Below are 12,454 nucleotides of genomic sequence, written 5' to 3'. Positions count from 1 at the left end.
TGGTGAATTGATAGGGTTTATACAGTACAAGAATTACATACAATGTAAGTCAAATTTTGACCAAAATGACAAAAAAATTCCTTAAAAATACAGATTTGCATATTTCATCACAATTTGAAAAAATCTAAGTTGGGTTATCCCTAGGGACCTGTATACAAAATAACAAAGCTGTCTGACCAGTGGTTATGAAGAAGAAGATTTTTTACCAAAAACACCTTTTTGGCATTAATTTGCCTATTTTCAACAATATCAAAAAATAAAAAAAATAGTTTCTCAAAATCATATTTTTCATCTACACAACAAATATCAAATCGGTAAGTACTGCGGTTCTCAAGATATTTGAGTGGACGGACGCCTCACAAACGGACATACATACATACATACATACATACATACATACATACATACAGACTGACGACGGACGCCGGACGGATACCCATCCCAATAGCTTCTGTAGACTATAGTCTATAGTAGCAAAAATAATAAAAACAAGTCTTTGACAATGACATAGTCCCCACTTGTAATAGGAGTATTAGTCTTGATGGGGCAGGGAAATGTGGTCATTAAGAAGTATCACTGGAGTGTATATGTTGAGATCTATGGGCACATAGGTCTATGTCGTTGTTCCCAATTTGAAACACATGAGGCATGTCTAAGTTATGGTTCTAAATCGAGAAAAAAAATCAGACCTCTAACTGTATTGGCCAGCCAAGAAATACGTATGCACATAATGAGGTACAAGATGTGACATCTTAAGGTCTATATCCTATCAAAATTGGAGGGTATTGAACTTGTGGTGACTGAGTTATGCATATATATGTGTAATCAAGGTCAAAGGTCATTGAGGTCACGTGACATTTTGAAAAAAAAATTGTATTGTTAATTAATCCCTATATGCCAAAAATCAGACCTCCAGCTCTATTCGCTTGCCCAGAATTAGATATGTGCATAATTAATAAGGTAAAGCATATGTTGTCATAAGGTCTCCCATCCTACTAAATATAAAGGACATAGCACTTGTGGTTACTTATTTATTGACATAAACGTACATTTTAGGTAAAAGGTCATCGAGGTCACATGACATTTGGTCAAAAAATTTCTATCCTATAGTTATCCTTATATACCAAAATACCGCAATTATCGGTGTCGCTCAAATTTGATCAGAATTGGTATATACCAGTATGGGTACCAAAGATCAACAATACATATTGTTTCTAACTGTTCAGTGCAGGAAAATTCTACGCTGATGTTATGACAATGATTTCTGCACAGTACAACCAGAAAAACAACAAGAAATATTTAAACCAGCAAAAAAAGAATGGCAAAAGTAAATAAGGTCTGAAACTTTAGGTACTGGAGTTCAACTTTAGCAACATGCATAGCAGAAACGTTTAGTCCCTCTTAGTTGGACCATAGACAGTCTTCCCCCCTCTACTGTCTATGGTTTGATCTGGTCTGTTAATATGTAACAGTTCATAAACAATGACAGGAAATGACTCAAGCCTGTTTCAGACACTGGCCATCACTCCTGCACATTTGCAGGATTTCGCTTTTTCTTACCTCATATGCACATTTTTGACACTGACAAGTTCATTTGAACAAATTCACATCTCAACCCCTGCACCTACCTGTACACCAAATACTGAGATGGTAGCTTTGGCGGTATGGGAGCCTTTGTGTGTGACGGACATACATCCGCACATACCCACAAATATACAGACACAGACGCCACTCAGACTCATCATATAAGCTCTTTTTGGTATTTATATATAAAACCAAATATGAGCTAAAAATCAGACATCCAGCTCTATTCGCTTGCTCAGAATTAGATATGCACATAATTAATGAGGTACAGTATGTGGCGTCATAAGGTCTCCCATCATACCAAATATGAAGGGTGTACCACTTGTGGTTACTGAGTTATGGACAAATATGTATATTTCAGGTCAAAGGTCATTGAAGTCACATGACATTTTGTCAAAAAAAATGTATTGCTAAGTTATCCCTATATACCAAAAATCAGACCTCTAGCTCTATTGGCTCGCTCAAAATTAGATATGCGCATAATTAATGAGGTACAATATGTGGCGTCATAAGGTCTCCCATCATACCATACATGAAGGGTGTAGCACTTGTGGTTACTGAGTTATGGAAAAATATGTATATTTGAGGTCAAAGGTCACCGAGGTCACGTGACATTATTATAAATTAGTTTGGAACCCTTGCTACAATTCAGATATTCTTGAACACTGAGTGATACTTTACCAGTCTGTCATTTCTTGTCCAGATATGGATATGATTCGTTCTTTGTCTTCGTTACAGAATCATTGAGGAGTTTGCGTGTGTCTATGTGATGTAGTTTAAAGTACCTGTAGTACCTTGTTCTGTTTATAAACAAAGTGCTGTTCCAAAATTGTAATTTTAAAACTAAGATACACCTAGCAATCATAAGCTGAACTAAATACTTTTGCTATGTTAGTGGCTCATAGAGTATTTGTATTCAGACTGTTTGTTAGTTTGAAATTTCTGCCATACACTGCTGTACATTGTGATCTGAAATTGGTGTAGGTAAACATATATGAGCCTTCGTGTTTATTTTCCTGTTCTCATTGCTTTCTGCACTCTTTACACACAATGGTCTGATGATAATTATTTGCCTTCAGGTAGAGTGTCAGTCTGAGGCTCTGTCACACACATATAGTCTGATATTTGCATTAGTCAAAATATTTGCGTTCAGACTGTTTGTTAGACTGAAAGATTCAGTCGCGTGTGGGCGCTCCGGCACACTGCGACCTACGACCCTATAAAGTGGTAAAGGATCGTAGGTCGCAGTGCGCCAGAGCGCCCACATGCGATTGAATCTTTCAGTCTAACTGTTTGTATGTTTGTGTGAAAGTTCTGCCACACTACACTCATGTGGTCTGATATTTGTGTGGGAGAACGAATGTGCCTTCAGATTGTTTTTCCTGTTGAACGATTTTCTCCACATATTTTACACAAACAGTCTGATATTTGTGTGGGTCAACATATGTCTCTTCAGATCGCTTTTCTGACTGAATGTTCTACCACACTCTTTACACTCATAATTTCTGATTTTTGTGTGGGTCAAAATATGTCTCTTCAGATTGCCTTTCTGACAGAATGTTTTACCACACTCTTTACACTTGTATGGTCTGATATTTGTATGGGTCAACATATGTGTCTTCAGACTGCTTCTATGCCTAAATGTTCTATCACACTCTTTACACTCATGTACCGGTAGTCTGATATTTGTATGGGTCAACATATGTCTCTTCAGACTGCTTCTATGCCTAAATGTTCTACAACACTCTTTACACACATGTGGTCTGTTATTTGTGTGGATCAACATGTGTCTCTTCAGATTGCTTTTATGCCTAAATGTTCTACAACACTCTTTACACTCATGTGGTCTGATATTTGTGTGGGTCAACATATGTGACTTCAGACTGCTTCTCTGACTGAATGTTCTACAACACTCTACACACTCATATGGTCTTTTGCTCGTGTGTGTCAACACATGTGCGTTCAGAGTGCCTTTCAGACTGAATGTTTTACCACACTCTTTACACTCATGTGGTCTGACCTTCGTGTGGGTCAACATATGAAACGTCAGAGTGCCTTTCTGACTGAATGTTCTACCACAGTCTTTACACTCATATGGTCTGACCTTCGTGTGGGTCAACATATGAAACTTCAGAGTGCCTTTCAGACTGAATGTTCTACCACACTCTTTACACTCATGTGGTCTGACCTTCGTGTGGGTCAACATATGAAACTTCAGAGTGCCTTTCAGACTGAATGTTCTACCACAGTCTTTACACTCGTATGGTCTGACCTTCGTGTGGGTCAACATATGAAACTTCAGAGTGCCTTTCAGACTGAATGTTCTACCACACTCTTTACACTCATGTGGTCTGACCTTCGTGTGGGTCAACATATGAAACTTCAGAGTGCCTTTCTGACTGAATGTTCTACCACACTCTTTACACTCATGTGGTCTGACCTTTGTGTGGGTCAACATATGAAACTTCAGAGTGCCTTTCTGACTGAACGTTCTACCACACTCTTCACACTCATGTGGTCTGATATTTGTGTGGATCAACATATGTAACTTCAGACTGCTTTTCTGACCGAATGCTCTACTGCATTCTTGACACTCATGTGGTCTGATATGTGTGTGGGTCAACATATGTGTCTTCAGATGTACTTTCTGTTTGAATGTTTTACCACACTCTTCACACTCATGTGGTCTGATATTTGTATGGGTCACCATATGTGACTTCAGATTGCCTTTCTGACAGAATGTTCTAACAAACTCTTCGCATTCATACTGTTGAACACCTGTGGGAATCCAAACATTTCTCTCATGTTGCTCTTGGCTTTCACATTTTCTGCTTTGTACATCTGTGTGGATCAAATTATGATCATTGAGTTCACACACTGAATAGGGATGACACTGTTCTAATTGTGATGAGGCATCTTTTGATGAACTCAATTCACTGTCATATATCTTACAGTCTTGGCTTTCACACCTCCGGAGGCTAACACTCTTGTCTTCTCCAAGATTGTGTTCCACTCTATCACTTTCTTCCCTTTCAAAGCACTCTGCCGAAGTGAAGAATTCTTTGTGTGCTTTCGATCGTTTTTCCGTACTATCAACGTCTGTATGTTGATTGATGTCATCTTCAGGAATTTTTTTACTGGATCCACTGAACTCCAATGTGATGAAACCATGTAAGACAAGACTTTGTATGATTATTGATGAACCTGTCAGCAGAGTGATATAAAAACAACATTCCTTGTGAGAAATGAAGTAGTGACATGGCATTATGAAACAACTATGAAGAGACAATGTAAACTTGTATATTATTATTACAAGAAAACTCTCTCTCTCTCTCTATATATATATATGTGTGTGTGTGTATACAGATACCGTATATATCAACATCATACGGAGTAGTCTTAAATACAATGTTAAGCAAACTTCCATTAGAATTCTAGCAAGTATCAAAAGTTAATGAAAGGGGAAATCCTCTATCAGCTTTATCACTGAGTAAATTGATTACTGTGCATAAATTTCAAAGGAGAACAATGGACTTAAATCACATACACAGTCAATGTCAACAACCACTGATGCAAGAGCCAGGGATTGAAAATTGCCTCTTTAAGCAAAAGGCTTTTTATCTAGGCCAAAGACAACTTATGCAAATTTGTGCTTTGAATTTCACTAGTCATAATACAACCAACCACAAGTGTAGCAAGCTTTGCCTACTACATGAAACAAATTTGTGGTGGGAATCTAAACTGGTATATGCTATACTCGTACAGTATCTATAAACCCTTGTTTAGCAACACAAAATGGCAATTATACTATACTTTTTTACTTGAGCAATCCATGTTATCGGCCATGAATGCTTTATTATATATATATATATATATATATATATATATATATATATATATATATATATATATATATATATATATATATATATATTGCCCACTTAAAAGGGTTGGAAAAATTTTTTAGTCATGACTTGACTGCTGTAGCCGTTTGCTCATTACTGCCCCATACAAATAGAAAACTTACTTTCCATTGGTAGAACCTTGTCATGATATTGTTGACATAATGTTTTTGAAAGCATTTCAAAATATCCCACTAGCTGATGTAGCTGGTCAAAATCTCTTGCAGCTTCACAAATTGCTGAACATGCTGAAATAGATTAATAAAATATCCAGGTATTTCAAGGTATCAAAAACGGAGGAGTGAGGGACATAGTGCGGGACACGCAAACTGCAATTTATGGCACTCTGAGGGACGTCCCGCACTGTGTAAAATATTGGACTCTGAGGGAACGTCCCGCAGAGAGTTAAAAACTGGACTCTGAGGGACGGGGGCGCCCCCAACGATGTGCATTGGTATAGCACAAAATCACGATCAGGCCCATGGAGATAGGGCTTACTAAACATTGCGCTGCAGGTCGCTGAAACTGCATGTACTACGTGAAAATTTATCGAAAGGCGTGTTGGTGAAGAGAGTTGCGTGTTCCCCGTGTTGGGGCTGTATGCTATGGGCAGTCTTGAATAATTGGAACGACGAGGATGAAATTTACGCGAGACATGTTTGCCATGTTGAGACTCAGGCTGCTTCAAAGCATGGACTGTGAAATTTTGTGAGGTCGACAAATTAGGTAACAAAAACCCCTCAAACGCACGTGGGTGTCACATCAAAAGTGGCTGCGATTACAGACGGAGCGATCTGTGACACTGCACCGGCCGCACGACGGACGACGCGTAAGTTGACATCGCGTGCCAGCCCTTGGAAATATATTGTAACTCCCGACAGGCATATGTGATAGTCTAATGGCGTTTGATGCATTGAAAGTTTGTAAAAATAATAAAAAATGACATCACCGATCATAAGAAACGTGGTGTTGAAGAAAATAGTTTATAAGAGAAGACTATGACGACCATATTTCTGTAAGTATTGTCTAACTTTGGAAAACCAACATCTGAAGATTTACTTCAACCAACACTTTTGGATATGTTCTACTCTTATTATAAGATTTGTCGAATTTTCGATGTCTGTGTATCGTCTATACCGAAGTCATATCCGAAAGAGTATAATCAGTTCGTGACAGCGTAAACCTCTCTCTCTCTCTCTCTCTCTCTCTCTCTCTCTCTCTCTCTCTCTCTCTCTCTCTCTCTCTCTCTCTCTGGCATTTTTCAATGTTTTATATTTTCGACATTTATATATCAGTCTGAAGTCACTGCTCAATGCAAAAGTTGATGTCAATTTCCCGTATCGGGCATGGTCTCTGTCGTCACTCTAATCGTTAGTTTTTTTCCTGTTATATTCGATATCAGACTCAAAACACAATGTGAACAACGCTGATAATATATTGCATCTTTCGTATCGAAAACCGGTAAAGTTCGTAACTGGTGACATGTCACGGCCTGGAGAAAGTTCATCACCATCGATCGAATGTCCGTGACGCTTTTGCTTCCAAATAGACATATTGAAATGCACAGGGAACTTCGCGGTATGGTAATTATATGAATTTTACCGTGAAGAAAGTCTTTGACTTCAAACTGGCCGTACAACCAACAATAAACATGGAGGAGCAATGATACCGACTTCAGAGACTTCGATTTTTTCTTCATTGCGACCGCTGGTGAGAGCGAGTCGTCGAATTTTTTTCCCACTGGCTATTTGGCTTTGAATTTTCAATTGCCATCATGTGCTAAGTTAAAGCTAGAGAAAAGACGGGCGTTCCCTGTAAATCAATAAGCCTTTGAATATGAAAAAATCGGACATCTGAACCTCAACACGCAGCTTGAAAGTTGTTCTCCGAATCAGGACAAGGACATCGGTGAGGCCGGATTTCACGTAGTAGCTATGGAAACCGACGGCTCCTTCATTGTAAGAAAGCATGCGATGTACGTCTCATGCTCCCCTGGGCCGTGGACTTTCGCCGCATAGCCTCTACAACACCGTCTATTACCTAACCATGCTAATAATCACACGATAGTTCAGTGACATATGTCCTTATTAATTTACCGATCATCGACCGTCGAACACTTCAAAAACAATGGTCGCGGTCACGGATTCAAAGACGTTCACAAGAAGACACTATCAATAAGTAGTGCGCAGAATTATTTTACTGGTTTTGAGAACTTCTAAAATAACTTGTAATCTCACATCAAACCGATATTGTATACCTATCACCGTCGAAGTTTATGTCTTTCTCTGTAGAGTTCTTTTTATCCAAAACACATATCCAGAAGAGTCCCACAGAGCAGTCAAATGAAAGGATAATTGCTTCAAACGAATGAAATTGCACGAAAGAATGAAAATCAACAGCACATCCTGGACGTGATTTAAACAATAGCGCTTGTGAATAGGACTATTCTATTTGAGTAACGGGGATGGAAAGCACAGAACTGTAAAAGTACTGGAAAAACATGCCGTTTTTCTCGCAATTTTTGCAACTGTAACGACCCTTTATTCTTTACTAATACCAATGTTTAGGGCTTACACACACAGTGTACAATGATGTGCAGAACTTTAAAAAAGTACTCTGATGGGAACGAGCAGGTGTTTACACTATAATGGGCGCAGAAAAACAATCGTCACGTCCATAGGTTCAATGACGTTCACGGGGAGACACGATGACAAAGAGTGTCGTAAAATTGCTTTATAGGCTAGTTTTAAGAACATACAATATCTGGTCATCGGTGTACCGCTACCTGTGAATCGAAACGACAAGTGTAGGCCTATAGATTCGAAAATTTATGGGAGAGACACCAAGACTGAGACCGACGTAGCACAACAAACTATTCCGAATTGTGCGTCCGTGTTTAATACAGACATCTCTGCAGGTGATTCTGGTTTCTCAATCGAATCAAAAGTCCGACATTGACAAAATTGACATAAAATATGTCCGAAAAGTTATGTTTTATTAAACTGACTGATTCATCTGCTTTGATATCCCCTAAGCTACATGTAAACAGTCCGGAAAGACTGACATCGATGTGTCCCGGGCCCCCATGCATACAGTATGGTCGTACGTGTTCAAATATTTCTTCACAGTTTTGCAAAATATCTCGTCAACCGGGCGCATGGGCCACGTCTTTGTACGTTGGTCAAAACTAATGACACGATAGGTCTGGATATAACATCGGTCAAAGTAAGATTGAAATATGGAAGACGAAAATGCTTTCATCGATTGACAAAAAATTAGAAGGAACGAGTCAGTAAATATCAAACCATAAAGGGGAGATCTAGACTGCCCTCCCCCATGATTAATCAACTGGGAACAAAATATTTATTCGATCGACAGACTTACACAACCAGAAACAGCATTTTATTCAGATTTAAAATAAGTCACTGCCTTTCCTATAATAACACCCCGTTTGCATTTCGATCTACTCTACTCTGTTCCCGGCGTTATACGGCCTACTACATGTGAGAGGCCGTATAACGCCGGGAACACACAGACCTGTACGCAAGGCTAGGACTGTGGTTGCTATGTCATAATCTGTTCACACGAGAAATTACGTCTCCATACAGATTTTACGTAAAAGCATTTCGATAAACTTCGAGGCACGATCTGCTTGTGATATTATACCATTTCTCGCCATGACAGTGGTGGCAATCCAAGCGCCACATCAGACAGGGCATCATGATGAATGGGCTACATAGAAAGTTATATTTTCTTCTAATGATTTTGCTAAAAACGAAATAAACGTTGGAAGCGATTTCCTGGCGTAGCTTCATCTTTCTTTTCACGTTCTGTTGACAGGATTCAAAATGTCGACGACGCTGTTGGCGATCCATTGCAAACGAAAAAGCCAAACTGAAAAGTAACGCGTCAGCGCGTACCGGACCAATGCACATCGTAGTGGGTGCCCCCGTCCCTCAGAGTCCAGTTTTTAACTCTCTGCGGGACGTTCCCTCAGAGTCCAATATTTTACAGAGTGCGGGACGTCCCTCAGAGTGCCATAAATTGCAGTTTGCGTGTCCCGCACTTTGTCCCTCACTCCTCCGTTTTTGATACCTCGAAATACCTCCAGACTGTGAAATCCTTAAAGCACCAAACAACTATAAAATTTCACAATACAGAACAATAAATGAACTTGTGGCCTGTATGTCTCTGCTGTTGTTCTTAACAGAAAACTATTTGGGAACTTGAAAATTATTTTCTGAGAAAGTACTCACAATGGATATTGGCTTTCACAGATTATGAGACAATAATTTCAACAATTGCAACTCTAGAGGAAAACTGAATCAGTATATCCCACAAAAAACGTAAAAATATCAAGACAACAGTTATTTGCAAAAGCAAGAGCTATTCAGCACAAAAGAAAGTTGGTCCACAAATACAATTTGCAATTAATGACACCATTTCAACATATCAGAATGAACCTCTGAGATTAAGGACCTGAAACCCACAGTCGAAAGCTACGACACAAAGCTGTCAGATACAAACATATAATTCAAAATCACCAGGACAACCTCTACATTATCATCCAATGGAGAATTATCACTAAATTTCAATGGATCGCAAATCATGCACTTGCAGAGAGAAAGAATTTTAATATAATCTTGTGATCATACACTTTACGAGACTGACAAATTTTAACAAATAAAACATGTCAACCAAGTATGTGTCAAGGTGGTTTAACCACTAAACTTGTTTGTGTTAAAAGCATACTGCAGTACTGGTACTATAAAGAATGGGAGACAACCGGTATTACGGTAATTTGGTGATAGTGTGAATGTGAGGAAGACGTAATGGCTTATAGAACTACAATTTTGATGGAAGAAACCAATTACGATAAAATAACGTGGCACGGAAGCCAGTCATGGAACTCAATAGGAAATAGAATCTTTTGCCTGCCGATGTCGCTCTAATGAAAGTCATTTTCAGGGAATGACATCCCCCATATTTGTTAATCCTGATCGATGATGGATGAGCATTTCCTTTCATATGATACACTGATTTTGCCATTTGACACATTTTTTCCCATATTTGAAGAATTTCTAGTGTTTTTTTCAACAAATTCACAGCTACAAATAGTACACTATATCAATACTTGTTAGATGAATTGATTGAATCCTAATAAAATACAATTTCTGATAATTTCACTTGCAAAATATACAAACATGGCTGTAGTCACCCTTTAGTCTTCATACTCGTACTTTATGCTGAGTCCATCTTATAGCTTTTGGGTCTATATCCCCCTCCATGATGTACATAATGGTGACTCCCTATCTGTACTTCTGGCCATGGAGGTGTTTTACTTCCATGGTATTTGTCTGCATTTTTTAAGCTCTCTGCGTACTCCATATGTACTGCATTATATGATTTGGCATACATGATATTGTAAATACGTCTTTGAGATCACCACACACAGTCATACCTTCAGAACTGATCAGAACGCCGGAAGGAGAAATATCAGCACTACCAGTGCCCGCATTGTACAGAGGGCTGTTCCAGTCCATCATTCCTGCCGACTCCATTTCTGCGGAATAAATTATACTTCAAAAGGATGCAAGTGGGTGACAGATGTGCGCCGAAAGTTCGACTGTGCAGATATTTATGAAGACAACACAAATTGGTAGGACACCACGTAACTGTAAGTGTAATTTCTCGATCAGGTCCAGAGTTAACGTCAAAACCTCACAGTTGCGTCGTTGGTCGACCGGCGTACCTCTGAATATTAGACTGGGATTCGGATTCAGAATCGGATTCGACCACATTACATGCGCTTGATAATTGGGTTTCATTTGGAAGACCTCTCTTGGTGGCGCCCACAATATAACACTGGTTATGATCAGAAGCCCAGCAAACTGATCGGAAAATGCGATATTATAGCTACTTTAATAGTGGTTTCTTTCCATGAATTTTGTTGCTTGCTTGTCAAAATACTTGATCAAACTTGGCGAACGGATAAAAGCATAGTATTACTGCGTGACTCAAGGAGCGTAGCGTTGTACCATGGAGGTAGCAGAGAACGCGTACGTAAATCAAACTGATGTTTTCACAAATTAAAAAATTAAGCTTGTATATGCACCAGTCAGAAAGAAGCATACCATGTTGGGTAGTTGGGATCAAAGAGTCCTTGGCCTGGAAGGTGGATTGGCATAGAATGTTTATGACTCTTTAAGGGTTAAAATAGTTACTTATAAGAGACGACCTAACTTTTCCACTTTCCTTAGTGATTTGACTTGATGTTCTGGATCTACCTGTTTTCAGCTCACAATATTTTTTGCTTCCATTTTCTATTACAGTTTATGTTTCACACGCCATTGCAGTTGCTGAACTGGTTGATAATCCTTCAGCTCATCTTGATATTTTATCAACTGTACCTGCTGCTACGATCCACATTCTGGAATCACATCATCACACTATCCTTGATGCTTTTCTCAAATTACTACATCGTCTTTAAACTTCTTAGAGACCGATTCGTTCTCCCCCAAAGTTTATTCAAGCAAAGATTAAACAATTACATTTTAAAAAAGAAAAGAAATGCTATTTTTGTTGACTATATCTTTATCAGTCAGAAATTTCAGAGTTCTACTAAATGTAAATTTCACTATATATTTTGTTTTGTTTATAAGCTCATTTAGATTTGCCTGTTCTGTCAACTGAGCATGTAACTCTCGGTTCCAAGTGCCGGTATTCCTTCCTGGTTCTGTTTTCCTCCAGTTGCAGTGTTTTCTTGACAATGATATCACCTTGATTGTTCCATACGGCAATGGATTTACCACCTCTGGCCAAACCCTATCATTGTACACAGGGTGGAATACACCAAATATTTTTGTTGTCACAGTGTAGGAATGGGACCATGAGATCTTGGGAGGGTTAGCCAGGATACCTACATGCAAACTGATTTTGTTTTTAAAATTTGAAAAATAATTTTTTGG

General features: G+C 38.8%; 1 protein-coding gene and 1 long non-coding RNA gene across 3 annotated transcripts; one reads left to right on the top strand and one right to left on the bottom strand.

Annotated features, from left to right (window-relative positions):
* Positions 1 to 478: 478 nt before the first annotated feature.
* LOC139142237 (zinc finger protein 418-like) lies at positions 479 to 11,249 on the bottom strand. 2 transcript variants are annotated; one of them, XM_070712118.1, is made up of 3 exons: positions 10,948 to 11,249; positions 5,612 to 5,734; positions 479 to 4,788 (listed from the first exon to the last, which is right to left on the bottom strand). In XM_070712118.1, exons 1-3 carry the CDS (start codon positions 11,045 to 11,047, stop codon positions 2,993 to 2,995), a joined length of 2,019 nt encoding a protein of 672 aa, XP_070568219.1. In that variant the 5' UTR covers positions 11,048 to 11,249; the 3' UTR covers positions 479 to 2,992. The 2 variants fall into 2 exon arrangements, with proteins under 2 accessions (XP_070568219.1, XP_070568220.1); XM_070712119.1 differs by lacking the exon at positions 10,948 to 11,249 and adding an exon at positions 10,705 to 10,935.
* LOC139142243 (uncharacterized) lies at positions 11,030 to 12,276 on the top strand. The gene is made up of 2 exons (XR_011554330.1): positions 11,030 to 11,163; positions 11,819 to 12,276. It is a non-coding gene; the product is annotated as an uncharacterized lncRNA (long non-coding RNA).
* The last annotated feature ends 178 nt before the right edge of the window (positions 12,277 to 12,454 follow it).

Source organism: Ptychodera flava, chromosome 10 (assembly GCF_041260155.1).
Source record: "Ptychodera flava strain L36383 chromosome 10, AS_Pfla_20210202, whole genome shotgun sequence".
NCBI classification, from domain to species: Eukaryota; Metazoa; Hemichordata; class Enteropneusta; family Ptychoderidae; genus Ptychodera; species Ptychodera flava.
Note: the sequence above shows the minus strand (reverse complement) of the source record. Positions and strands in the feature narration are given on the sequence as shown.

What these genes read in the sequence shown, in the direction of transcription:
- LOC139142237 (XM_070712118.1), bottom strand. Translation starts at nt 11,047, where the DNA reads ATGGAGTCGGCAGGAATGATGGACTGGAACAGCCCTCTGTACAATGCG. An exon ending in CGTTCTGATCAGTTCTGAAG is followed by an intron (nt 5,735 to 10,947) that starts GTATGACTGTGT and finishes AATCTATTTCAG; the next exon opens with CATGTTCAGCAATTTGTGAA. An exon ending in CAAGGTTCTACCAATGGAAA is followed by an intron (nt 4,789 to 5,611) that starts GTAAGTTTTCTA and finishes CTCTGCTGACAG; the next exon opens with GTTCATCAATAATCATACAA.